This window comes from Rattus rattus, chromosome 2, assembly GCF_011064425.1.
Source record: "Rattus rattus isolate New Zealand chromosome 2, Rrattus_CSIRO_v1, whole genome shotgun sequence".
Classification (NCBI taxonomy): domain Eukaryota; kingdom Metazoa; phylum Chordata; class Mammalia; order Rodentia; family Muridae; genus Rattus; species Rattus rattus.
Genome location: NC_046155.1, coordinates 21,885,773 through 21,912,426, shown reverse-complemented (window position 1 = coordinate 21,912,426; position 26,654 = coordinate 21,885,773). Strand labels below are relative to the sequence as shown.

At 43.9% G+C, this 26,654-nt stretch overlaps 1 protein-coding gene across 1 annotated transcript in view; it reads right to left on the bottom strand.

The window, feature by feature from the left end:
* Window positions 1–26,654, bottom strand: part of Cemip2 (cell migration inducing hyaluronidase 2) — an 83,597-nt gene that overhangs the window by 48,784 nt on the left and 8,159 nt on the right. Inside the window, exons 2-11 of the mRNA XM_032891715.1 lie at window positions 19,777–20,119; window positions 15,131–15,271; window positions 14,214–14,775; window positions 10,404–10,573; window positions 6,504–6,692; window positions 4,499–4,668; window positions 3,772–3,981; window positions 3,309–3,514; window positions 3,106–3,175; window positions 22–150 (exon numbers count right to left, since the gene is read on the bottom strand). Of these exons, the coding sequence (XP_032747606.1) occupies window positions 22–150; window positions 3,106–3,175; window positions 3,309–3,514; window positions 3,772–3,981; window positions 4,499–4,668; window positions 6,504–6,692; window positions 10,404–10,573; window positions 14,214–14,775; window positions 15,131–15,271; window positions 19,777–20,107 (2,178 nt within the window). The 5' untranslated portion in view covers window positions 20,108–20,119. The remainder of the gene's footprint in view (window positions 1–21; window positions 151–3,105; window positions 3,176–3,308; window positions 3,515–3,771; window positions 3,982–4,498; window positions 4,669–6,503; window positions 6,693–10,403; window positions 10,574–14,213; window positions 14,776–15,130; window positions 15,272–19,776; window positions 20,120–26,654) is intronic.

Here is a 26,654-nt window from a genome sequence, read left to right as displayed (position 1 = left end):
CACTTCAATTCAGAAGCCTACCTTAAAATTTGAATGAACCCTGTTGTTATAAAATATTCCCAGTGGCGTGAGTTCTGGCTTCTCCAGGAGCTGCATTCCACTGGATTCCCCAGTTGGTTCCTTGTGGAATAAATACCATATTCCAGCATCCTACAAATAAAAAGGCAAGGCCATTAAAAACATCATTTTAAAAAAATTTTATGTACAAAAAATGGGTTCCGTTATGACATTTTTATACATACATACATACATACATACATACATACATACATACATATGCTTCACACACATTCATTCCTTCTGATACCTCTGGCCTTCCTCTAAACTCCTCCTCTTCCCCCACAGAGAGTTCCCTTCTGCTTGGATATCATATATACAGACACACACATACATACGTACAATCCAGATTCTTTCAATGAAAAAACTCTGTGGTATTTATCTTCCCTGTTTCCCCTCCTTGTCCCACTTCCTTCCTCCCGTAATAGACTCCCTCTTCCCAAGCCCTTAGAGTCCCCTCCTGTACTTTCATGTCATATATACATATATTTGTATTATATCCGGATTCTGGATATGAGAGAAAATATGCAACACTGACCTCCCACATATATAAAGCCTCAGTTTTTATGAAACCACCATGTGAAACACCCTCATGAGCTGCGACAAATGTTTTTCATTGTTTAAGGTTCAGAACTGAATGCAAATAAGTTGTCCACATTATATAGCATCCCCAAGCCGGTTGTTTTTTCAAAGCAAATAAGATTTTGCTTGCAGGATGGGACAAAAGACATAGTTGGCAAATACCAAAACGCGGTTTTCCCATCATTATAAAGTCCGAAATGTTCTGCAGAGGAGTGTCCTGTTTGCCGTCTGCACGACCAGGACAGCACAGCCTTCAAGCAATGTGGTTTTTCGTGTTTACCTCCAAACCTGATCAATAGATGAGTCATGTCTATTAAACAACTGTCTGCTGGCAGACAGAGCTCACTGGCTTCTTTCAAGCAACTCCAATGCCCTTCCTGTTCTCGGGCAAGTTTGTGCCAGAGGGAGGGGGGCTGTGGGGGACGCCACATGTATGAATCAGGGTGCTGTCTCTCAGTGTGGACCCTGTCTGTTCCACGGCAGGACTACTGGCCCTTACAGGAACAGAACAGTCTAGAAGTTTCTGATATAAAGTGAGCCATAAAAACAAAAATAAAAGTTCTTAACCCAGTCCCGGGTTGTAGTTTGTAACTGAATTAATAATTAGCTCAGGGTGAAGGAACATATTATAGAACATTAACAAGGCATTTTTTAATTTAAACATACAGTGTAAAAGGATAAATTGGTACAAATTCAGCATGTCTTTATTTAGTGCCCACTGTATACTCATGTGTCGTAAGACTATTGTAAAGTAGTTCGTAATGCGGGGGGGGGGGGCAGAAAAGAGCATTAAAATAAAACACACATAGTTTCCTGTTAGCTGTTACTAAAGTCCTTTAGGGACACAGAGGAGACATGAAGTGTGGAAGATATACATGCCTACACACCCAAATAACTGTAATGTCAACATTTCTCCATGACCCAAGTTTACAAATGGGTCTTAATAAAATGAACTATTCTGAAAAAAACGTTGGCCACCTCAAAACCTTGGATGCAATTCAGACAGCAAAAGGAAACATAAAGGAACTGGAGAAAAGGTTTGAGATTGCACCCCTGCAAGCAGAGGGCAGAGCCAGCCTTCCCTAGATGCCAAGGGCTTGGGGGCGGAGGACGTACAGGACCGCAGCAGCTCCCTGCTGCTATGCTCCATCATGTCTAAACAGGTAACAGCAGCTTTACAAAAGGAAATGGCGAGGTGGGATGAAACTGCTTTGTCTACTCTGAGGGAACGCCCTCCCAAATGCTGGCTCTACTGAAGCAGCTTCTCTAGAGAGAAAACTTTGAGAATGACCACTCGTGAGACACAGTCATTATTCTTGCTCAAGATCGGAGGACTTCTCACAGCTTTGCCCAGGCTTTTAAGGACTTTTTGGGACTGCTCTCCTCTGTGGTCCTAGGTTCTGGCAAAGCTGAGAGGAAGTAGTTCTGACAGCCTAACTTTCCAATATGAAATAGTGAAAAGAAACCCACACAAGCTCCTTAGATACTCAATGGAGAACGAATGAATGAAAGTCTATATCATCCACTGTCCATGCCTGCCCAGTCAAACGACAACCTTCAAGTCAAACGACAATCTTCCAACGCTGAATCCTTCGTGTTTAAGGACAATTGCTGGTGTAGGTCCAGCGGTTACACAGTGATGCCTGTGAGCTGGTTTGCTCGAGGCAGGTCACCTCTTTCTCAGAAATGATGTTCCTTATTAACATGCTGAATGACTGTGATGTGTACTCATGCTATGTACAGTAACTATTTAAGTTACTGCATGTTCACAGACTGGCACTGTAATTTTTCAGCACAGTTACAATCTAGATAATATCATAAAAAATTCATTTATATATATATCAGCACTTTTGAACTACACTCAATGGTAAGGATAAATCACCCCATGTTTATCCATGGGGCTATTTCTACCATTTAAAAATGTTCTCTTAGAAATTGTTCTCCTGTGTGTTTATGTGCCTATTTGTCTTAAACAAATCATAGCTGAGGTTTTAGGCTGCTTTATCAAGATGTCCCTAAATGTAACTAATTCTGCAAAAAGATGTGGTCCCTGGCCAGAATGACACAGTATTCTACACACTGACTCCTTCCCATAAAGACATGAAAAGCCTTTCCTTGATCATCACCTCCACAGACGGAAGTGATGCACTGCTTCTCCACCACAGATGTAAACATGAGACGACAAAGTGGTCTCACATCACACCCTACCAGTCCATCCCGGGGATGGTATCATCCTGGAGACCGCTCACTTCTGTCCCTTCGTTTGCTGTCTGTCTCTAGATTCATAGCTCCTACCTGGCCAGGATTAAGAAGAAAGGGAAGAACCATCCCAGTTACCTCCTGCTCTCAATGAGACAAGCAGTACCAGAAAACGGTGTCCTGCCTGGGTTTGCGAGCCTCCATGACATCATACCTGTATAAACCAGAGCCGTCACAAGCTCGAGGAGAACCAAGAAACTGACTTACCTGTGAGCCTGCAGCTGCGTTATTGATCAGATGGTTGTTGGGGTGGGCAATCCAGAAAGTTGAAACAGCCCTGTAAGACATTGTTGAGGGTGACTTAAAATATTCTTCACAAAACCCCTGTCCCTTAGAATCTCCCCAGCAAGAGATTTCCAAACAGTTGAAGGCCTTGACACCACACAACAGCCTGTCCACTAAATACTCACATACAATCTGTGGTAGGCACGGGGATGTAGTTTCCAAACACTCCATCACGCATGACGGTGCACATGGAGCTGTTCCTGTCGGTGGGGAGGAGAGTGCCCGGCTTGGTAAGAAGCCCCAGGTTATGGAACAAAATGTTTCTCTGTTCAACACCATCTTCCAAAAAGAAGCAATGACCTAGGGTGTCAAATCCAATGGTGTCTTTGATCTGCAGAAATGTAGGTGCACAATGTCATTGGACACAAGGCTGCTTGGGGTTTCTGTGATAAGTGATCATAAGATAATTCAGGTGATTAAACAAAGACTAGGCTTCTTCAGACAGAAAAAGCAATATCTTAGTAAAAGAAGGTTTGATAAAAAAACGGCATGAGGTCAGTTATATAAAGTGGAAGGGTGGTGAGCATCAAGGAGATCAAGCATTTCAGTGGACACTGTCGCATGTCAGCACAATAGGAGGCTACTTACTAGCAAGCCACTGGTCCCGTGCACAGTGATGCACCTTGAAAAGCTGTGATGAATAGACAGGCCGTTCACAGACGTCGGCACTCGGTACCCTCCTTTAGAATCCACGTCTCCACACAGGTGAAAATGCACAGGATAGCGTCCCAGATGCTGCTGGCCCATGTGCTTCAATTCCACATAAGACAGATGGACTGAAGTAAAATTCTTCTCTATCTACAAGACAAAAATGAATCCTTTTCAGGAGAGGAAAGAAGCCAGGAGTGTGCAAACATTTTATTTCAAAAGAAGGTACCTATGGAGAACACGTGGTATGACGTTTTGGGAGCTGGGGAGATGGATCAGTTGGTAAAATGTCTGCCATGCAAACATAAGAATCTGAGTCCAATCCCCAGCCCTATGCAAAGAGACAAGGGAGGGAGGCAGAGGTCTGTGGTACTGAGGAGGCAGATACAGGCAGATTCATGGAGCCTGCTAACAAGCGGTCTAGCCTAACTGCTGAGTCCTAGGTCCCAGTGAGACCCAGTCTTGAGCATAGGACACATGGGTGGACAACTCCTGAGGGAGAACCCTCAGGATGACTTCTGGCCTCCACACATATGCAACACACACACACACACACACACACACACACACACACACACCCCCTAATTCCACCACTCAGAAGTTCCAAGGCAACTTAAAAACTTCCAACTAGATTTCAAAGAAGACATTATTAAATCCTTTTACCCACCATGACATGTCCCCCAAAGGTGTCATAATCAAAGAACTGGCAGTGATTATCAGCGTAGCATGAGTCCTCCATTTCTCCTTGGATCACAATGTTCCGGGTGAGAAGTCCAACCTCCGCTCTCATGTCTATCCCGTCTATGATCTCACCAACATGCAGGTACTGGGGGATCTCTAGTGATGTGGATAAGGGAAGGACAATGTGACAATAAATAAAGGAAAATATGAAGCCATCCAAAAGGGCATTCTTCCTCATTGGGCAAGCTCTAGACATTTCCGAATGCCTCTAACATCTTAAGGTGACAGCCTCCTAGAAGCAGGGACCTTAAGGACAGTCTCTTCCAATGGCCCACCAAAGCCTGCACCTCGGGCTGCTGCTCTCCTCCCCAGGCAGGTCAGAGAGCTTGCTCAGTCCTCTGTAGCATCCTTCGGTTGTCAGCACTAAAGACCTGGGGCCAGCCTAACTCTCCCCCTGCTTCTTCCCATCATTCTGCAGCCACTTCATGGACACAGAAGAACCAAATGCCAGGGTCTTAGAAACAAACGCTTTTGCAGCTCCAGTTGTGTGTCACACTGGGCTTCTACTTCACACTGATTGCACACTAATCAATGGAAATCCCATCTTCCTTCCCCTTACTGTCTTCTCGTTGTCATTGCTGCTGCTGCTGCTGCTGCTGGTGTGTGTGTGTGTGTGGGTGTGTGTGTGTGTGTGTGTGTGTGTGTGTGTATCTACAGGGCATGTGTGTGTGTGTGTGTGGTGTGTGTGTGTGTGTGGTGTGTGTGTGTGGTATGTGTGTGTGTGTGTGTGTGTTTGTTTTTCAAGACAGGGTTTTCTGTGGAGTCCTGGATACACTGAAACTCACTCTGTAACCAGGCTGACCTCAAACTCACAGAGATCTGTCTGCCTCCGCCTCGCCAGGACAGGGATTAAAGGTGTGCACCACCACTGCCGGGATACTGCTTACAGGCTTTTAAATATCTACCTTCCCTGGACGTTTACAAGAAATTTAAAAGAAGTTTGTTTTCTCTCTCTCAAGCTTTTCTCTTAAACTCAGGAAGGAAAGAGGGACTTTCCACAGACGGCATGATGAATGGTGTGGTAGCACTGGAACTCGGGATTTTCCTTGCCTTTCTTTTTTTTTTAATTTTTTTGGCATGTGCCCGGTATTATCAAAAGAAAGAAAACAAGAAAACTGAATGCTACTTAGAGTTAAAGTAAACGCCAACTCTAAGCCAGACATTCCACTTAACACTCTACCAAAGCCCTAGAACGTCAAGCTTCAAGGTTCTTTACTCAAGACCAGCAAGTGCTTTTGGACGAGTGTCTGTAGCTTTCGATTCTTGGCGGCACCGTTTAAGTGTGAAGAAGCCAGAAAGCCATGTTAACGAAACCTACAGTGCGTGCCAAAGCCCCCAAGCAAAACACGTCCCAAGTGGCTTTGGGCAGGGCCAGTGGAGCAGGGCAGGAGGAGAAATGAGTGCCTGGCACATGGTAGCCACTCTTCGCCCTCACAGCTCCTAGTAAGAATCTCTTTGTGAACTGCTGCTCCCTTCCAACAGCTGGTAATTCACCATTACGGTGGGGCATCAAGTCTCATCGAACTATTAGCTTGGATTTTAAATATGACTAAATTAAGTATGACAAAGCCAAACAAGTAGGAACTCAAAAAACCACTTTCTTTACATATGAAAGACTAATATTAAAAAATTAGTTAGTTGGTAGGCCAGTTTACTACTATCTGACAGTAAAAACTTAGTAAAAACCTAGAATGGACTTTAGAACACCAGTTTGCCTAGTCCTCGTCTTTACCCGCTACGGCTCACAAGTGACACAACACTGCCAATAAGGGCAGCATTCTCTGCACCACCCTGGGATCTAGCTATCTGCACCCTCACCAGTAAGACCGCCAGCAGTGTCCATGCTGACTCAGGGGGTGAGGGGAGAAAAGACTACAGGAATCGGATGCCAAGAAAAATGTGCTTCCCAAGTACAGTAAGGAGTCCTGTACCTTTAACTTTGACCTGAAAACGGCTGCACTCGGGGCATGGCAGAAGCGTCAGCTCCTCTGCCTGGTACATGGAATAGTCAGTGCTCGCAACCACAATCCGGTCTCCGGCTTCCCAACTGCTGACATCGTCCAACAGGTGAAGCTTCACTCCATCTGCAATGTCCACCCGGAAACCCGAAAGGGAAATTCCTAAACAGACAGACGAGCAGGCATTAACACACGTGTTCTCTTAAATAAATTATAAACGCACGTTTACAATCCAAAGCTAAAGTAAACACTTTAGCACTTTTCTTCCTAATGCTAACCACGTGCGAGTCATTTGTCTCCAAATGACAAAAACAAGAAAATAGGGTTTCTGACCCCTAAAGAAAGACAGCCTATATGTATGATACAAATTGTTACATCAGTAAACTATTCTTCAAAATTCTGAAGATTCTCAATGCTGACATCATTTGCTTAGTTCGTCTCAGTCAAAGAACTGGAATGCTGTGCCCCCATTCCCCCCATATGTACCAGGAACAGGTCATACTTTAACAGAAGTGGTCAGACCCAGAACAGCTTTGAAATAAATTTGTCCAGTGGTTTTACTTGGTGCAAGTCATCAGGAGTGACAGGACTTTAGTGTACAGACCACTTCTGTGCTAGGAATGAAAGTATACTGCAAAACATGCCTCGTTTCTGTGCCTTTGTGCATGCTGTATTCACTTCCATTTTGAATTGATAATTAATGGAAATCTACTTTTCAGAGTTCTGGAGACTGGGAGGTCCAAGGTTGAGGGACCAGCAAAGTCACTGTGTTGGACAAGATGGCCGCCTTCTTCTTCCCTCTCAGTTCTACACAGTGGAAGGGCAAACATCTTCTGTGTTCTTCACCTGGGATGTGTTTCCACTTTTGTTCACCAAATAAATGACTACGTAAGTGTTTATAAAATGTTGGGAGACTGCTGGGAGAAAGCAGGTTAGCACATGACAATGCCTGGGTTTGGTCCCCCAGCACCTCAACCTGAGGTCACAAGAAATCTTTAAAGACGTCACAACATCCTTGCTGGAAGTAAGTAACCTCCCCTCTGGGCCTGAGCAGAGGCTGGTAGGATTTAAATCTTCACCCTTGCAAGGGTTAAAAGTGAAGACATCATCATCCTATTAAACACTAGTACACTATTTAAAATAACACTAGTTAATACCCCCTGTGTACTCACTACTATTTCCCTTCTTCACAGTGCAGGTTACTGGTGTCTGTTGAGTGAATAATTAACCATTTTGATACACTGTGACCTATAAGTACATGATTGAAACCTGTCTACCTTAGCTCCTGTGGACAATGATGTATTATAAATTATGGAAAGTTCTGACTACTGATTGGTGGTACAGTGGTTTGATTGAGAATGGTCCCCATGTGCTCATATTTCCGAATACTTGGTTCCTATCCTACTTGGTGGAACTGTTTGGGAAGGATTAGATGTGGCGAGGTATCACAGACTTTGAGGTTTTAAAAGCCTATGCTATTTATTACCAGTAAGCTCTCTGCCTTGGGGTTGTATCAAGATGTGAGCTCTCAGCTCCTGTTCCAGCCTGCCTGCCTGGGCACTGTGATGGTCATGGCCTCTAACCCTCCGAAACAGTGAGCCCCAGAGTAATGCTTCGCTGTTTATAAGTTACCTTGGCCACAGCATTTTATCATAACAATAAAAAAGTGATGAAGGCAGGCGGTCTCTCCAAATATTGCCTATGAAAGACCATAATCAGGAAGAGAAGAACTGAATTGCTAATCCAGCTTCTCTCTAGCTCACACTTGTTTGTCTTTTGCATTCAAATCCATGTTGAAACACATACTGCTCCTACAATATGTGTGGCTAAGAAAAGAGTCAGGAACACAAACTAATGTGAGGGAAATAGGAAGAGAAGAGAACTCCTTTATAAAAGCAGTAGAAGTGGGAAGCCCTCCTCTTCAAAGATCCGTGTTGAATAAATACTTCTCCAGCATCAGCCTGATTCCCATGATGCCACTGACTCAACTGAACTGAAGAACACGTCCACTTGAGTTGGGAGAGTAAAAAGACAACATTTGGACAAGGAACAGGAGTAATATGGATGGTTCAGTCTTAGTCAATTCCTAGATAAAACCTAACCTGGCCGAGCCATAGCCTGTCGCTGGAGACTAGTCTGCTCTGCCTGCGTGTTTCCTGCACAGAATGTGTGTGCGCACACACATGCAAACACACACACACACAGAAGTACCTAGTAAAGTTTCCACATCACCTCGGTGTGTTCCCTGGAGTCATATTGATGACCACAAATAACTCCAGCAATTATAACAAATTCTTCTTTATAAAAATATTTTTGTTGTTTAGAGTGAAATTATAAATCGCCCTCCAAAGAAACAAAAACAGGAAATTTAAGAACAAAGGTCATCAGAAATCCTAGGACAACAAATCATTACCCCGAATTTGAGGTTTTATAAAATTAAATACTCCCTAAATGGAAGCAAGGGGGAAATATTCAATTTTTTTCACATTAAATTTCAATCCTTTTATCCTAAGATATGATACTAAATAAATAAATTTTGATTTGAAAGGACATTTGAATTTATTTCTCTTAAAAAAAAAAGTCAGAAAGGACTTGGGAACACTTTAGTGTCTAATAATTTCTCAGTTTTTTTCTAGGTTTAGGTGAAATTCCTGCTTACTATGATAATCTCCCAGCACTCCTCACTCAAGTAAGAAAGGAAGTAAGTTTAGTCTCCTGCTTCTGACTGAGAATTTTCACCCTGTCCAGAAAGCAGGAAGCCCATGGCAGAAGGCAGGCGTTCCCCTCTTCGAGAAGCGAGCAGCCAGTGTGATTTGGAAATGAAGGTCCTCACACAGGAAAAGCTGACTCAGCCCAGCTGCAGTCACATCTAGCCTGGAACTTTCCTGGAGACAGGACCATTGAACACGTACTGGACCAAACTCCAGCTAGGAGTTTGCTTACCACCAGTATCTGACAGGGCTATGGGAGCCGGAAGCAGGGCTTGGCCAGCTTCTCCACCCACCATGGACAGCACTTCCTCTCATGGAAACTTCCTGTCACATCTCAGAGATTCCTTTTATTTGGGTTTTGTTTTTAATATTTTAGTTGTTTTTATTTTATGTGAATGGGTGTTCTGCCTGCGGGTATGATGGTGTGCCATATGCGTGCAGTGCCCACACAGGCCAGAAGAGAGCATCAGATCCTCTGGAACTGGAATTACAGACAGTTGTACCTTGCCATGCAGGTCCTGGGAACTGAACCGGGTACTACTGGAAGAGCACCAGTGCTTTAATCACTGAGCCATCGCTCCAGCCCCTCATTGACTTGTTTTAAGGCAGAACATTGTGTTTAATCATAGCCACACGAAAGATTTTATTATAATCCAAGTCACGTTTGTGGCAGCATTAGCCTGTCTTCACGGTCTACACACACTGCTGAAAACCTCACACTCGATACACACAACGTCCCTATCTGGTGTTTTTCTTCTTATCCTCATTCTCCAAATGAGAAGACTGAGGTTTAGTTAGCAAATCCCAAGCCGCCCTCAGTGGGTAGGACTTCCCACCTCAGTAAACCTTGCAAGACAATCCTCACTCTCCTGAAGGAGAACTCACCAAGCTGACAACCAAGATCGCCCATCATCCTATTAGACACTGACTCAGCGTTGAGAACACGGTCCAAGTATCATCGTGTGGACTAAAATAGTTCAGTAGCTAGTCTAGATTTCCTGAGTCTACAAAACTTAGGGTTAGTAAGGAAATCAGTTTTAACTCCAACAAGCTAACAAATCCACTGAGACAGACAGACTGATGTTTGGACAGAGTGACACCCTACAGCCATCTGTCACAGTACTTTCCTGTGTCTCGCAGAGTTTAAACGACCTTTGCCTACCTTCAATCCATTCACTGTAAGCTGTCACAGAGAACTTCTGACCATCCAGGGTGTAGAATTCTCCTTGCGCTAGGGCCTTGCCACCAGTGCTGTGGTTTTCATAGTTTCTCACAGATTCGTTGCAGGAAGAACTTCCGCCATTGATGACACCAACTAAAGCCCAAGCTTGCCTATGAGGGGAAAACAGCAAGCACATCTGGTTATTTGTCATAGAAATGACCCAAACCCCAGACATGGGAGGCTGGGAGGCTGGTATTGGACATCTGTATTTCACCTTCCACTTTTCCCATGAGGCTGCACTTCTTCTAGGCTTTTGCTAAAGTAGCTGACGGCACAGAAGCAAATGCCCCTGATTTTCAGAACCTTGTTTTTCCAGCTCTCACAGGTGAAACAGTGATCACCACGGCTTCCGTTAACCATGGACTTCCTGGGCACACGAGCATGTGCCATTCTCACTATAAATCCTTGTCCTACAATGACCGTCATGTGCTCTCTTGTAGGGTCTGATGGTACTGTTTTTGAGATGTGGTCTTGGTTAACCCAGGCTAGCCTTGAACACATTATGTAATTGAGAGTATGACCTTACATTCCTGACCCTCTTGCCTCTGCAGCCACACTGATGGGACTGTCATCACACCTAGCTTCTCCTTTTGTTTGGCTGCTTTCTCTTTTTTTTTTTAATTAGATTTTTTTTAAATTTACATTTCAAATGTTATTCCCTTTCCCCCAACCAACCAACCACTCCTTCCTGCCTCCCCGCCCTGACATTCTCCTACACTGGGGGGTCCAGCCTTGGCAGAACCAAGGGCTTCTCCTCCCTTTGGTGCCCAACAAGGCCATCCTCTGCTACGTCTGCAGCTGGAGCCATGGGTCTGTCCATGTGTACTCTTTGGATGGTGGTTTAGTCCTTGGGAGCTCTGGGTGGTTGGTATTGTTGTTCTTAGGGGGTTGCAAGCCCCCTCAGCTCCTTCAATCCTTCCTCTAATTCCTCCAATGGGGACCCCATTCTTATTATATTATTAGGGCTAGAACTTATGGCCTGACAACTAGAAAAGCTCACTCTGTACCTGAATGTGCACATGGATAACTCAACCCTGAGTTGAATGGTGTCTCTCACACCTTAGCATCAGAAGGATGGAGGGAAGAACTGTTAAGCCAGACCTCTTCCCCACTCCCCTGCCACCACAGCCTGAGAACCAGAGGATCAAAGCATCTGCACGTCTAGCTCATTGCCCAGTGATGCTAAATGATGCTACTAACCATACCACGAGAACCCTCAGGGTTTAGGGAGAAGGCTCAGTCAGTGGAGGTTTGGAAGAACATAGAGACCTGAGTACTGATTCCCAGCACCTCACCAGTGGCACACATCTGCGATCCTGGTGTCCAGGGGCAGACAAGAAGCGGATCACTATAGCTTACTGGCTAGCTAGCCTAGGCAAATCTATGAGCTCCAGGTTCAGTAGAATATCCTGTCCCTAAAAAATGAGATGGAGAACAGTTGAGGGAGACATTAAAGATTGTCGAAGAGACTACACACACACACACACACACACACACACACACACACACACATACATCCCTCTAATTTAGAGATCACTGTTTACAGTAGTAATTATTACTCTTGTGACTGAAGTCCTATCCTTTGAAAACCTGATCAAGACACTGTAGGCATTAGCATTTTTTAATGTCATTATTTGAAAACCACTGAGTTACAAGTTTCTAATCATCCTTAAAGCCACAGAATTACAATCCAACAAATTTTCAATTTTACAATGAACCTGCAGAAAGCAATGTGTTTAAAAATGTCCTCTGACTACCACAATAACAAATACTCAACAGACTCACCCAAGCTTGTGTCCAAAGTTAGTCAAAGAAAAAAACATAGCAACAAAAGCCAGGAAATTTGCCTTAAGCCTCCTGGTTCAAAACATGAAAAGAAAAATGTGGACTTCCTACTCTGGGGGGGCGGAAAAATACTAAATGTAATCTCTGCCAGACAGATGGCTAGATACTCAGAGATAAAAGTTCAGTAAAGCAAGCCGACGTACAGCCTTCCAAGTCTCGCAGCTGCTCCTGTGAGGATTAGAGACTGAGAATCAGCCAGAGCTGTTTATATCCCTTGATGCAGCAGAAAGGATCAAGCAAAGAGCGTCTCAACTATTATCTGCCAGCAGAGAGGAGAGGAAGACTGTCAGAGCCTCCTTTACTGACCAGAGCTGCCTCAGCAACCATGAAACAATGTTCTGTTCTATTAACACTATGTCAAGAAGACTCCTACTTCCGGCCTCCACTTGCAAGAAATTTCAATGCACTCCAACAGTCCTCAAAGGGGGTAACTGTTTATGAGCCCTGGAGATAATGTCAGAGGCCGGTAGACACCCTTCTAACATCTCCATTGAATGGGTGGTGATATTTTGAAGAGAATTTATAAAGAATAAAGAAACAAAGGAGATGCTCACAATGTCCCCATGAAGGCCCCACATATTGAAGGCTTGCTTCCCAGCCTATGGTGCTACTACTGAACAGTACTAGAACCTTTAAGAGGTGGTGGGGAGAGCTGGGTTGGGACAGCCAGTTAAAAAGTTAATAGTACTGGCTGCTCTTCCAGAGGACTAGTTTTCGGTACCCTGCACCTAAGTGAGGTGGCTCAGAACGTAGCTCTACGGGATCTGACACCCTTTTCTGTCTTCTGTGGGCACACTCACTCACGGTATCCTGTGTCTCCCTTTGCTACCGATGCAGCACAGTCCTCAAGTTCCTGCAGGCCTCTTGTCTCTGGGACACCTGCCTTTTTTATTTCCCCATGTCAGTTCTTAGCTATTGCTCTCCCCTCTTGTACTTTGACATAATAATAAATCACAATCCAAGAGCCTAACCAACCTCTTTCCTTCACTAACATTATCTTCGAGAATGTCTACAGATAATATGCCCCAAAGGAAAATCTAAGTGTGTCATTTCGGCATGCAGTAAAGTCCTGTTCTGTCACTGCAGGCATTTCCCAATGACCCTAAGAATATTCAGCAGAATTACAATGTTGGGTTTCTATTTTCTTCTTCTTCTTTTGTTTTGTTTGTTTGTTTGTTTTAAATGGTGAGCCAGTAACATTTGCTTGTTTGTTTGTTTTAATTAAATGGTGAGCTAGTAACTTCCCTCAGCCAGCAGACAGCATTAGGAAATCAAGGTTAATTGTAGAGAAACTAGAAGCAGAAGTGACTTCTGTAGGCTTAGCTCTCTAACTTTTGGCTGCCTCTCCTGGGCCAGCATTCAACAGACCTGAGCCAATAAAGCAAGTGGGATCAAGCTAGCATGTAAAGGACTCCAATCGAATTAGCATGCAAGAGATTCCAAAATGAAAAAGAAACCCTTGTACGCCTGCCCCTTAGGGCTCTTGTGACAGGCTTTCCCTGGAACACTGCCCTAACCTTTCAGCTCCTCAGCCGTCTCCATTAGCCCAGCCTTCAGTATGTCCTCCTTCATTACGCTCAGAAGATAATGGGGAGAGGAAGGCTCTACAGAGGCAAATCATCTTCACTCTGCCCATCCTTCTGCAGAATCACACCTCTGCGCTTTCCACTGGCCTCACAGACAACTCACAGAGGGCTTCATCAACCGAAGCCGAGACCTTCTGTGTACATCTAGCACTTAATCTGATGCAATCTGATGCACCAATGGAAAAAGACCTTTAGCGGGGTGGCCATGCAGCCAGCTAAATTAGCATCAGCTGCCTGGGGTTCTTTGCTCACCTTCTCTGCTTGCACAGGATGTCGGGTCTAACACAGAGATGGAAGGAGATGAATGAGGTCTACCTACCTGTAGCCCAGGCCTTGGATCAGCTTACTTCCCAACCGGTCCTGGATCATCTGGATGGTTCCCTGTAACAGGCTCTTGACGGCTGAATCTCCAACAGCAATAGCAACAATGCGGCCGGGATCCTGGGCTCTCAAAAATTCCTGAAGTCTCCTGCTCTCGTTGTGGTACTCGTGGGTGTCAAACTTCTCGTGTTCTAAAACTCTGGCTGTGTCTTGGTCAATGACCCTCACATTGAGGCCCCGGGAGAAGTCCTTTTCGAAGGCGTAGGAGCCAAAGGGCAAGCCCGAGGAATGCAGAGTCCTCGCCAGCATCGTCCATGATGTCCTCCGCGCCCCATGTAACTCCAGTGTTCCGCCAGCCTCCACGCCAATAAACTTCTTGCCAAATGTTGGCATACTTTCATGTTCGTCTGACTTGCCGTACAAGGTAATTGTCGCTTTGGATCGATAGTGGCATTTTTCTGCTCCAATATGAAGCGCCCCACCATCCTGTATCAGGATGTATCGAGTCCTCAAAGTTATATTCCTGGATCCGGCTTTGTCATCCCCAAACACAAGCAGTCCTGCAAGAAACAACACCACCTAAGCCTTTGGAACTGGGTTCTAGCTACCAGACGTGGGTCCCTGGGGATGGACCGTAAGGGTGATAGGCCCCCTGGTTCCAATCCCAGCTGAGAAAGTCACATCAGTGACCATGCTTCCTCTGCCACTGCAGACTGTTCCCTACCAAACTCCGGTCAAAAGAAACTGCTCCCTTAAGCTACTCTGTAATCCCAGCAACTCGAAAATAATTGGGCATTCCTTTCTTTGTCTTATATCTTTCTTAAGCATACTACAGATATTCCATATGGGGAACAGCAATGTCCCCCACATTACAGAACATCCATGAGGCTCCCACAGACAGAGACTATTACCTACCTCCATCCTGAATAACTATAGAATTCACTGTAGCATCTGAGGTCAGGCGAAGCATATCCCCCTCCTTGATAACAATGTGTTTCGCAGAATCTTGTCCTGGATCCCAGTTCCTGAGACGAGGGTTTTGATCTGGACAATTCTCTACAAAACAGCACAACCTTGATATAGAATACAAACCAACAGCTTGAAAGAAAACCAGAAGACCAGCCAAGCCTAAGAATCACTGTCACTGAACACAGATGCATGCAAGGTGTAGAGACAGGGACGACTTCTTGCCCGGAGTGGTACCCCTTCTCAAACACCAGCGGTATCAACTTTTTACTTCAATAAATTTTTAAAATAAATAAATTTAATATATATAATATTTATATTATTATATTAAATAAGGATATTTTTAAACTTTTTAAATAAAAATAAATATTAGGAAAAAATTGTCATCAGCACCTAGTTCAGGTCAAACTTCACAAGATAAAAATGAAGTTCCCCCGACTACCCACTTTGGAAATTGTAGGATGATGTCATTACGCAGCAAGGTGGGTCCAGGATAAGACGTAGCCTATCATTGGATGAGAAGGAAGGGTAGGCGGGAAAAGTCTAGGAGGAGGAAGGAGGAGGGGGAGCGGGAGGAATCAAGATGGAGACAGCGGAAGAAGATGATTCCAATCCAGGTGGTCTACGTCAATTTTATCTTGTCTAGGTGGGCGTTAACTATCTTTGTTAACTGGAAGTGAATTTATTCTGTGGCTGTATTATGGGTTGGGAATTTAACATATAAACCTAATTATTAAACAACAAGTTTCTAGAGTTTTAATCCTACCAGGCTACAGGGGATGTGAGCAAAGTTCCTGGCTATGGAGCAAACCGCTCCTGCGGTCCTGCATGCAGTGGGAACGCTTTATTTAGTTTTTACCACAACGGGAAATAAACAACAGTAATTATCAGTTGGAACCACACTATAGAGATGGCTTTAAAAGGGAAATAATAAGCTGGCAATGTAACTCACAGGTATAGTACTAGCTTCTCGTGCCTGAGGTCCTAGATTTGACTCCCAACCCCCCACCCCTCAAGACTTTGACTAATGGAAACAGAAATTGTAGAAATCTCTAACATGTACATTACATATTCACAAGCACCCTCCTAAACACAAGGAATCAGGAAGTAGGCAGTGACAGCAGCTCTTTTGCCACAAGCACACTTTCCCAACGCAGCTGCGGAATGCGAGTGGCCAAAGCCATGACTTCTCATTTTCAGAGGTGAGGAAATTATGAGTAGAGAAGCCACCGCAAACACTGCTTAGTGAGTTGAGGGACACGGAAGTGCCACATGAAGAAACGAGGTCCATTACTTGCAATCTTCCTTTAACAGAATTGAAACTCGCCTCTTAAATCGTAGATAACCAAATGACGGCTGTCTCTGTGGGAAAGAAAAATCACTGCTTCCCTTTTGATCTGCTAATAACTCAAATTTGTCAAAGGTCATCTGTACACTCTGTAAAAGATACTATGAATTATTTTATAGACGGGATGAGGGGTGTGGAAAACAGACAGGACGTATTCCTTCAGGTCTATAAATTAGCCTGGGGGGAAAAAAGCCATCATATATGAAATAATTAAATGATAAATTATCTGGTCCTTAGTTTAGGTCAAGTATCCTCAGACAGAGGAAGAGAAAGCCGGAGTTACTGAGGCAGCTTCACAGACTCAGAGCCCAAAGGACAGACAGTATTTAAATCAGAGGAGCATGAAGAATACAAGAAATGTTGGGGCTGGAGACAGAACAATGCTTAAGGGCATTAAGAGCTCTTACAAAGGACCTGAATGTGGTTCCCACCTCACATCCAGCTCCCAAGTGCCTGTAAGCACAGCTCCAAGGAAACCATTATCCTCTTCCAGCTTCTGTGATCAACCCCTTCAGGGGGGCATGCACTCACACATACACAAATACACACATAACCATTAAAAGAAAAACAATAAAAGTACCTATTTTAAAAAGAATAGAAGAAATCTATCCCCCACCCCTACACCATCCTGGTCCAATTGTTACTCAAGTCACCTGTATTTAAATTAAGGAAAGAGTGGCATATGCTTAGGACAAGGAGAAGATACTGTGTTTAGGGCGAAGGCTCCTGTGTGAAAGTAGAGAGCTGGTAAAGAAGAGGAGCATGTAAGTTCGAACCTGCACACCCAATGTTGTCATCTTCCTGTTTCTAAGCACCTAAGTAGCTTATGTTGTCACTCTGAAGTGGGAGCAACTGGAGTTAAATTGGCCTCACTAAGGCCTTGGCAACTGTTTGATGGCATTGTTCTTCACATACCAGATCCATCCTTAATATTTATCTCTTCACATTCTTCAGTGATCACTACCATTATATTAAAGGCAGTATCCTTGGGGCTGGCCGTGTGTCTCACTGGCAGAATCCTGCTTAGCGTAAAGCCCAGGGTTCAGTCCCTAGTACTACCAGAAATAAAATGACTTTTCTTCAAGCTTCCAATTCTTCCATAAAACATACGGCTGGAATTCTCCATAGTGTCGGATAAGAAGCAAATGTGTGTCCCATGTCACAAGCTACTGAGAAGGAATTCCTGTCTGTGGAGACAGGAAGTCCATTGTAATTGTGATGTGTATTCTTAATTGATTGAAATCAGTTCCTACAGAGCACCCTTTGTTAGAGCCATCACCCCCATATCATGGTTCCTTCCAGTGAAATATACTTAAATGAGAAAATGTATGATGTGCAAAAACCATTAAAAGTCAACTCAGTCATCCCCCATCTTCCAGGCTAGCCCAATTGTTGAGTGAGCACATTTGTAACAGGGAAAGCCACAGTGAGGCTGACCATAAAGCATTTCAGCACACGAGATGTTTCCAGCCATCATTTGCACTTGCATGGCCAACATGGGAAATTGAAGAACACCAACTCAAGGAACTGTATCTGCAGCCCAGTGTCTCAGATGGACTAAGAAAATACCAAAGAAAGCCACAGGCTTCGGTTCTGATTTCCCAGTAGTCTGGCTTCCCTCTCCTGAAGATTATTTGGAAAATGTGAATCAGAACTTGGTTATTATGTTTGGAACTGGGAATCGAAATTCAGCTCTCCATGTAAGGGAAATCAAATAAATTCACGGTGTGGCCAACTGGCTCGGTCAACAAAGATGACTGTGGAGAGGCTCATCTCTCTTACTCCCTGTGCATTCTCTTAGAAATGTTGGTAACTACTTCCTGCGGGACCTTAAAATTTACAAAATCCTTGAAGTGCCCTGAAAACCAAAATAAAATAGTAACTTGTAAGCTTTATAAAAGGCCAAAGGGGCTTCAACTGCTAACATTATTATATCCAGTTAAGGAGATGTCTACTCCGACAGAAATCTGTCATAGACTTTGTTCAGAAAAAGACAGAAGACAATGGACCAGACAGTCCTCTAGGTGACAGCCCCAGGCACTCTGAGTGAATGTTCCATAGGCACTCCTTTGAAGCTACTGTTGGCTGAAACATATTGAAGCTGCAGGCAACAAGATTCTCCAACACACTGGGGATTTAGCTCAGTGGTAGAGCACACACCCCAGCAAAAGAGAACAAAAAAAAAAGATTCTCCAACACACACACACACACACACACACACACACACACACACACAGAGAGAGAGAGAGAGAGAGAGAGAGAGAGAGAGAGAGAGAGACTTCTCTCCCTCCCTTAGTGTGTCTGTGTGTGTGTTTGAGTGAGGAACCCATGCATGTGGAGATAAGAGACAACCCAGAGAGTGAGTCAGTCCTCTGTCAGGCTAGGCTGGCTCCATTATGACTCAGGAATCTCCTGGTCCCACTTCCCAGCACTGATTACAAGCACATGCCACACACACAGTTGTGGTTTTGTTTTCTTTTTAAAGATCTTTTTTTTAAAATTTTCACTCAGATCTGTTTGTGAATGAATGCATGGCGGGTGTGCAAATGTCCAAGGGAAGCAGAAGAGGGTGTTGGAGCCCCTAGAATTCCAGGTGGCTGTGACGAACCCCACATAGGTTGTGGGAACTAAACTGGGATCCTCACCAACTAAATTATCTCCTCAGCACTGATCATTAAGTGTCTGGCCTGGCTCCTTGAAAAGCAAATATCACTTGAGGAATTAAAGATCCCTACCTGAACTTCAGCTATGAACAGAATGGGTGGACTGGAAAAACGTATCAACTTATACACCTGGAGGCCAGTTTCTTTTAAGGATACAGTTTGTAACTCAGCTTTTTTGCACTGCTTATCACACCATTTCAAAGCACTAAAAAAGATCTTTAGTCATGTCCGTTTTATCACTATGTGGATAACCGAGTGCACTTCTTGTGGTCCAAAACTCACAGTTCCCACAAAGTAACGATCCTGCACTCCCACGGGGATTTGTAAAGAACATTTAAAGAGATGCGCCAAGAACAGCTTGAGCCCTGAGACAAACCTTCCCACTTACGATTTCCCACAGATGCTCTCATTCGTAAGAACTCACACCTCATCCTACCTGTGCATTAGGCAGCCAAGGCCAGCCTCAGCAACAAAAGGCCCTTTTCTTTTAAAGTGTGCTATGTCCTCCCCTTAGCGCTTCTTTTGGACTATGCGCGATGTGCGCATGCGCGCACACATCATTCACACACAGATGCACCACATACCATCTGGAGCATATTTGGAGGATATTCCCAAAATGACTGCGAGCGTCACAAAAAACGAGAAGCTGGTTATGGCAAAGCAGATGAAGGTGTTCTTGTGTCTCTTCTGCTTTCGGTCCTCCCTCGGAGTTCGCTGCTCCTCGGGGGAGAAAGCAAAGGTTGCTGGGGCTTCTTGGCTCCTGGAGGTCAGTTTGGCTGAGGCGTGGTTCTTTGGAGGAGGAGCAGGCCGTAAGGGAACCACTTTCCCGGGAACATAACCAGGTGAGCGGTGGCCGTTTCCGTTTTGAGGTTGCAGGAAAGCAGGGGAGTGTCCCCTGGAACCAGCCGCATACATGATACCCTGTCACTGTGAAAAGGAAAAGAAGGGTTTGAACCTGTACGCTGTAATAGCATTAAAACTTTGTTTTGAGACAGAGTCCTATAGACCAAACTGGGCTAGAACTTACTACATAACCCAGGCTAGCTTCAAACGCGGGACAATGTTCCTGCCTCAGCCTCCCAAATACTAGGATCAGAGGTATGATCCCAGCTTGTTAAAAAACAGTTTCAGTGCTGGAGATCAAACCCAGTACCTTGTATATTCAAGACAAGCACTCTACCACTAAGCTACATCCCCAGCCGTCAAGCATGTCATATGCTAGGACAAGCATAAGTCGCCGTCTTATTATTGTATCCAGTGACATTAAGTATATTCATAAAGTTGTGTGACCATAAGCATCATCCTTTTTCGGGAATTCTTCAACACCCTGGCTGCAGCTGCACACCATTAGCACACTTCTCCATTCGCCCTTCAGCCTGATACTGACTGAAAATACCAAGCCAGGTAACTGGGGACCGCCACCTCCAGTTTAGGTTGTCTCCACTCCACCTCAGAGCACATAGTCACATCCTACAGCTGCCCAGGCCACGCTCCAGAACAATTCAGTTAGGGTGGTGAGGCGGGTCAAAGCTGCTGGAAAATTAACATTCCCAAGGGACTCTACAAGCGCCTGAAGCCACCTGCTCCACCAATGGTCCTGAGTGTTCAGAGTGGATAAGGCGTCGAAAGCCTGTTAGAAATGGAGATTGCCAGACTCTCGCTTAGTCCCTGTGATTCTGGCCCAACTACTACAAAGAGAACTCCAGATTTACTTGTTTTGAAAACATACGTTGAAAGGAAGGGGCAAATGATGTAATAAAACACACTCCGGTGATACTGAATCAAGTGATCAATCACACTTTTAGCCTCCCAATCCAGGTATCCCATGAGAAGCCAACAGATGCCCTAGGAAGTTCCAACAGGCAGACATTCATGTGTGGATGCTCAGTTCCCCGACTGGGGCTATCTCGTGGTTAAGCAGTTTAGCCCATTACCTCGCTTAGGTCCAGACTCTGAATGCACTCAGTATGAACCTTTAGCCTGGTGTGGTAATACCCATAATACAGCACTGGAAAGTGGAAGCAGGAGGATCAGGACTCCAGTGCTAACCACAGCCACATCACAAGTTCAAAACCAACATGAACCACAGTTGACCTCCTGTCCATCTCCAACACCCACAAAACATGAAGGTAAAAAAGAATCTAAAGGGCTTTTTTTCTTTTCTAAAATATTCAAAGTTCCGATGATTCTTCTGGACTGAAATGCATTTAAACCAACAAATCTACAAGTAGGTACTGTTATCCCCATTTTGTTCATGAAGAAACTGAACCCTAGAAAGAGATCTACATTTAACAGCTCGGGAGCATGACTCTACAGACTGGGCTCTTAACAGTTTGCAAGGTCATAATCAGAACCCGGCTGGCCTCAGACAGTATGTTAATTTCTGGAATTTTCCATGAATAAGTTCACTGGACTCATGATACACATGATTCGTTTTGAGGTAAGAAAAAGTGATATTCACAGAGGTCCTCCTCCTCTCTATGTTCATCACAGCATGAGGAAGAACAAGTTCTGAATGAAACTGTCGATTTAGTAGAAAGCAGAAAGGGAAAGAATAAAGAGAAGGAGGGGGGGGAGGGAGGAGCCAGCTGCTAGCTAGCACTAAGGTAATGCCTTACTACTCTGACTGCTGATAACTAGGATGTCCTCAACAGCTTCAAACAACATGGCATTCATTATATCACTTCCTTAACAACCAGAGCAGCCAGAGTGGCCTGACTTTATCTAACACCCTCAGAGTAAAATTCCTAGTCTACTACCAAATAAAGAACAAGAATCCAGTTGTACAATGAGCCTCCAAACCATTCTGAACAATCGGCAAACCCATTAAACTTAAACTCTGGTCGGCAAATAAGTACTTCCAGGACCCTAACGACATGGAAATCATGGAAATGAATAGGGATGGAAGGGGAAGTCTAAGCAGGAATTGATCAAGAGTTTACAGGAGGCAAAGGCCATTGTCTGAGTTGATGTGTCTGTCAAAATGACTAGATCCATGAGGCTTGATGTGTGAATAAAAGCCGTTGTTTAGAAGAAGCTTAAGGTCATTATTTAAATGAAGCTTACACTTCAGACAAAAACACCAGCCTCCAAGGTGCTATTGAGGAAACTCCAGCTCTGTGTCCCCAGCAGCAGACCCAAACAAGTGTGACAAAGAAAAACTGTCCTTAACAAAGAAAGGGGTAGAGGGGATGTTCCTGGGGCCAGGCTCCCTGGGAGGGGACACAACTGTCAAGATCAGATGAGAAAGGGGGTGCCAGTGATGCCTCTGGAGCTGCAGTCTGTCTGTTCCCTTGTCTCAGGGTGAGAAGGGCTGGTGTTATTCATCAGGCTGAAAGGCCTTTCTTCAGGAGATAATATGTCACACCAGATGTAGCCACACACAGAGAAAAAAATAAAAAAATAAAAAGCAGAGAGGCTCCAGGGAATCACCAACCCACTGGAAATAACAATAGCATGTCCTCAGTGTCACAAAATGGTAACTTGACACGAAAATTTAGAAGGAATCCACCATAAATGAGTCCTTCTGAGTCCACTAGACTGCTGACAAAAAAACACAAATGAGCCACCATTCTTGTCCTTGAAAGTAAAATGCACTTCTACCATATTTTAGAATAAACAATACAAAAAATAACTTATTTTCAATGCATGAAAATTGTTAAAATTATAAAACAGACACATACCTCCTTCGTGTTTCATTTAACATGGATGGATTCCCTTCAGAGATGGTACTATGAATACATTACTTCAAAAAATATCGATTGCCACTTAGAGATCTAAATTATTCATGAAAAGAGATGTGTCACAAATTCAGAAAGCAGCAGCGCTCAAACCCTTAGAGAGAGGGTCATTAGAGAGCTGTGACAGAAACCACGAGGGTCAGACAAAAGAGTGGCGGCGGCGGCCTCAAGAAATCTAGCTTCCAAACTCAGTTTAAGTCTTTTGTTTGAAAGAAAGGGTAGAATTCACCCAGGAAATACCCCCAAAATGTTCAGCCTCCCAAGCTCCCAACAAAAACTGCTTAAGCCTGAAAATCCAGTAACAGAAGGGCACTGGTGTTTCCTCCGGTGTTCTGGCTTCAGTGTGGGCATCAGGCACAATCTGGGTTTCACTGGGGGCTCATGTTTCACTTTAATGGTGTGAGCTGGCATCACCAGTCCCTTTTTAAAGGTCATTCTTGTAGTGAAAATCAGATTACAAAGAAGGGGCTCATCCATTTTATATATATTTTAAAGACCAATACGGCATGGCACTACCCCTGAAATAAATAAGCTATCTACAATGGGAATACCCAGGTCATTCGTGTAGAGATCAGAAAAACATTCCACAGTTTTTAAAGCATAATTTTTGGTGTTTGATTATATTTCAGAAGTCCTTGAAACAATTAAACAATTATCTTTTTTAATTTATTTATTTTTATTTTATGTGCACTGGTATTTTGCCAGCATGTATGTCTATGTGAGGTGTCCATCGTGGAACTACAGACAGTTGTAAGCCCTCTGGAAGAGCAGTCAGTGCTTTTAAAACACTAAGCCATCTCTCCAGCCCCCTGAAACAATTATGAGTATATACCTGGTAACGTAAAAATATTAGCTCAAGACTTGGTTATAAACCAAACAAGCGAACAATTAGAAATACTTACATGAGCAATATAAGTAAATATTTAAGGAAGATAACTAAAGCAATTTCTAAGACCATAAAAGCCTGACTTACAAATGCTGATGTTAGGAAAAATAAGCGTTCAAAGAAGTTGCAATATGTTATTTTATTTTTCAATTATTAGTCCCTCCTCACCCACTCACCCACCCCCCAAAACAACCCTAAAACCTCACCATTATTTAAATAGATTTTCCTTGGGAAACAGGCATGCGCAAGCTCCTAATAACAGCAAGGCTGGAGGAGCACACACAGCTGAGATCAAGCCACAAATTAATTTGTGTGGTGTAAGTACAGACAGTTGTCACAGAAAGCAGTTATTTCTAATGCTGATAATGTTAAAGGGAGCTATGAGTTTTAACCTTTAAGAAGGGGTAGGACTTGGAGAAGACTGTTTGGGGGTTTTAAACAAGAGTCTCTAAGTTCCCATTGTGTTTGCTCTTCCTATACTGTTTAAAGAAAACCTTGCTTTGACCCTTATGTTTTGATTAATTTATGCAGTTATCCATCTGTCTCACCTTGGGGTTTTGTTTGCACAGGGTCTTGTGGACAGTAGGTGCTCAACTAAGTGGTTACTGTAGTTAGACTACAAATTCCTGCAAAGGAATTCACCATAAATGTTAGGAGAAGGGTGTGTGTTCATGTGTGTGTGTGTGTGTGTGTGTGTGTGTGTGTGTGTGTGTGTGCGCGTGCATGTGTGTGTGTGTGTGTGTGTGTGCATGTGTGTGTGTGTGTGTGTGTGTGTTGTGTCGTGTTCCAAGTATAATAGGGCATATATTTACTCTCTCTCTCTCTCTCTCTCTCTCTCTATGTACATATATATATATATACATATACACACATGCACACACACACACATAGTAGAAGGAACACGAAGTGGGTGAAAATCTGTCTAATTTTGTGTTAATTATAGTCCCAAAGAATCTGTTAAACCACAGATTTCTGGTTTTCTCTTCCCATCTCTTCTCTCTGTCGATAAGCTGCTCTCCACACCTTTTCTCCCTACCCGACCCCACAGGAATTTTCCATTTATACCTTCAATAGTGTTTAAATTTATTTTTATTTTATGTTCATTGGTGCTTTGCCTGTATGTACATCTGTGTGGGGCCATCAGATTCCCTGGAACTGGAGTTGCAGACAGATATGGGTGCTGGGAATTGAACTCCCATCCTCTGGAAGAGCAGCCAGTGCTCTTAGCCCACGCGCCATCTCTCCAGCCCCACCTTTAATATTTTTTGAGACTCTGAGAAATGTAACTAGAAAGTTGGTTCTTGTTCGACTATTACAAAACACAGTTCTAGCCTGCTGCATTCTGCTGACCAATAGGTTGAGTTGCATCTGCAAGCAGGGCTCCTACAGAGAGGGTAGCAAACTGGCTGCTAACTTTCCCCTTCCACAGTGTGCTATCATGGCTTCAACCACCCAGTATAACGGAAAACCTTCCCCTCTACACTGCTGGCAGACATGATGGGGCGGATGAAAGGGAGGGTCTCTGTATGTGGAGATGCCAGATGTACACCACAGGTGCTTATTACTCACAGAGTGATGGCGGACACTCGCTCTCCTTCTGCAGCGTAAGTTTTCCAAATGAGCAGACCCACTACCCACTGCAGAGGCGCCCACTGTGCTCCATCAGACGCACGCAGCTCCCAGCCCTGCAGAGCACTCAGGAGGAGTCCAATCCTTTCGCCTTGTTTATACTCTTCCTTACGAGGATCTATTTTTAATACAAACTCAGGCTCATAGAAGCAGTCAAGACAGCAGCATAATCTGATCAAAGACTCCTTAGCAAGGTTGTAAGTTTTGAAAGGACCAACGGAATAGTTAAGTCAACAATCTTTGCTTCTGAGAATTTCTGTCCAGCTGGTTAAAATTTGGCTACCTTTCTCTTTTGTTGTGATCTTAGAAAATCTTTACAGTGTGATCGTTATTGTATCTAAAATGTAAAACCATGCATTAAAAAGTAAAATATTCCAGAAAAAAAAGAGGCACACAAACTATGCAAACACAGACTATAAAATATATCTGAACCTCTGACCCAATCAATCCATTAGCTCCTAGCTGCTCTGACTTTTCGATTAAGGTTCTCCTTAGAGAGAGACCCAACAGAGTTGGTTTGGCTTAAAGAGATAAATGTTAGGTGTCTCATACAGGTGTCTTGTTTACATAGAGATTGTGTGCACTACTAAAGAATAGACAGGGGCTTGAACTCGCAAACCTGCTCAATGAGAAACAACCTTAGCACCTGGGGATTTTCTAGGCACTTTTAAGTTTTCAAAACTTTCAAGTACATATTTAAATTTGATCAGTGTCAAGAAAATTGTGTACTTAAACACATATAGATTTCTGTGGGACAAAGAGATGTTGGGAAGTTTTATGTGAGTGTGAGTGCCTGTGCATGTGTATCTGTGTTTTAGGGAAAAATAAAATACTACACACTGTATTCCCAAAGCACATAGTGTAAAGTATGTTTTCCTAAAATAACCACTGTGGGAAATTCAGCATGAATCCTACGTCTGCACACGCACTGGTTGCAGGAGCAGACAGCAGGTTGGAAGAGCATGGTGCCCTTTCACTCAGAGCTGAGATATGAATAAGCAATGTCCCCAGAGAACTGAAAGCCCTACAGCCCATATGCACTGTGGCTATAAGGCCACACTCCATCAGGACACCACGCCTCTTTCCTTTCAGTCTCACCCTCAGGGGATGTCACGTTCCCCTAAACCGTCTGGCTTTGAAATGTTGGCTGATTTCACTGCAACTGCTTTACTTACACAGAGCCCACTTTGCTCTCGTGAAGCACCAT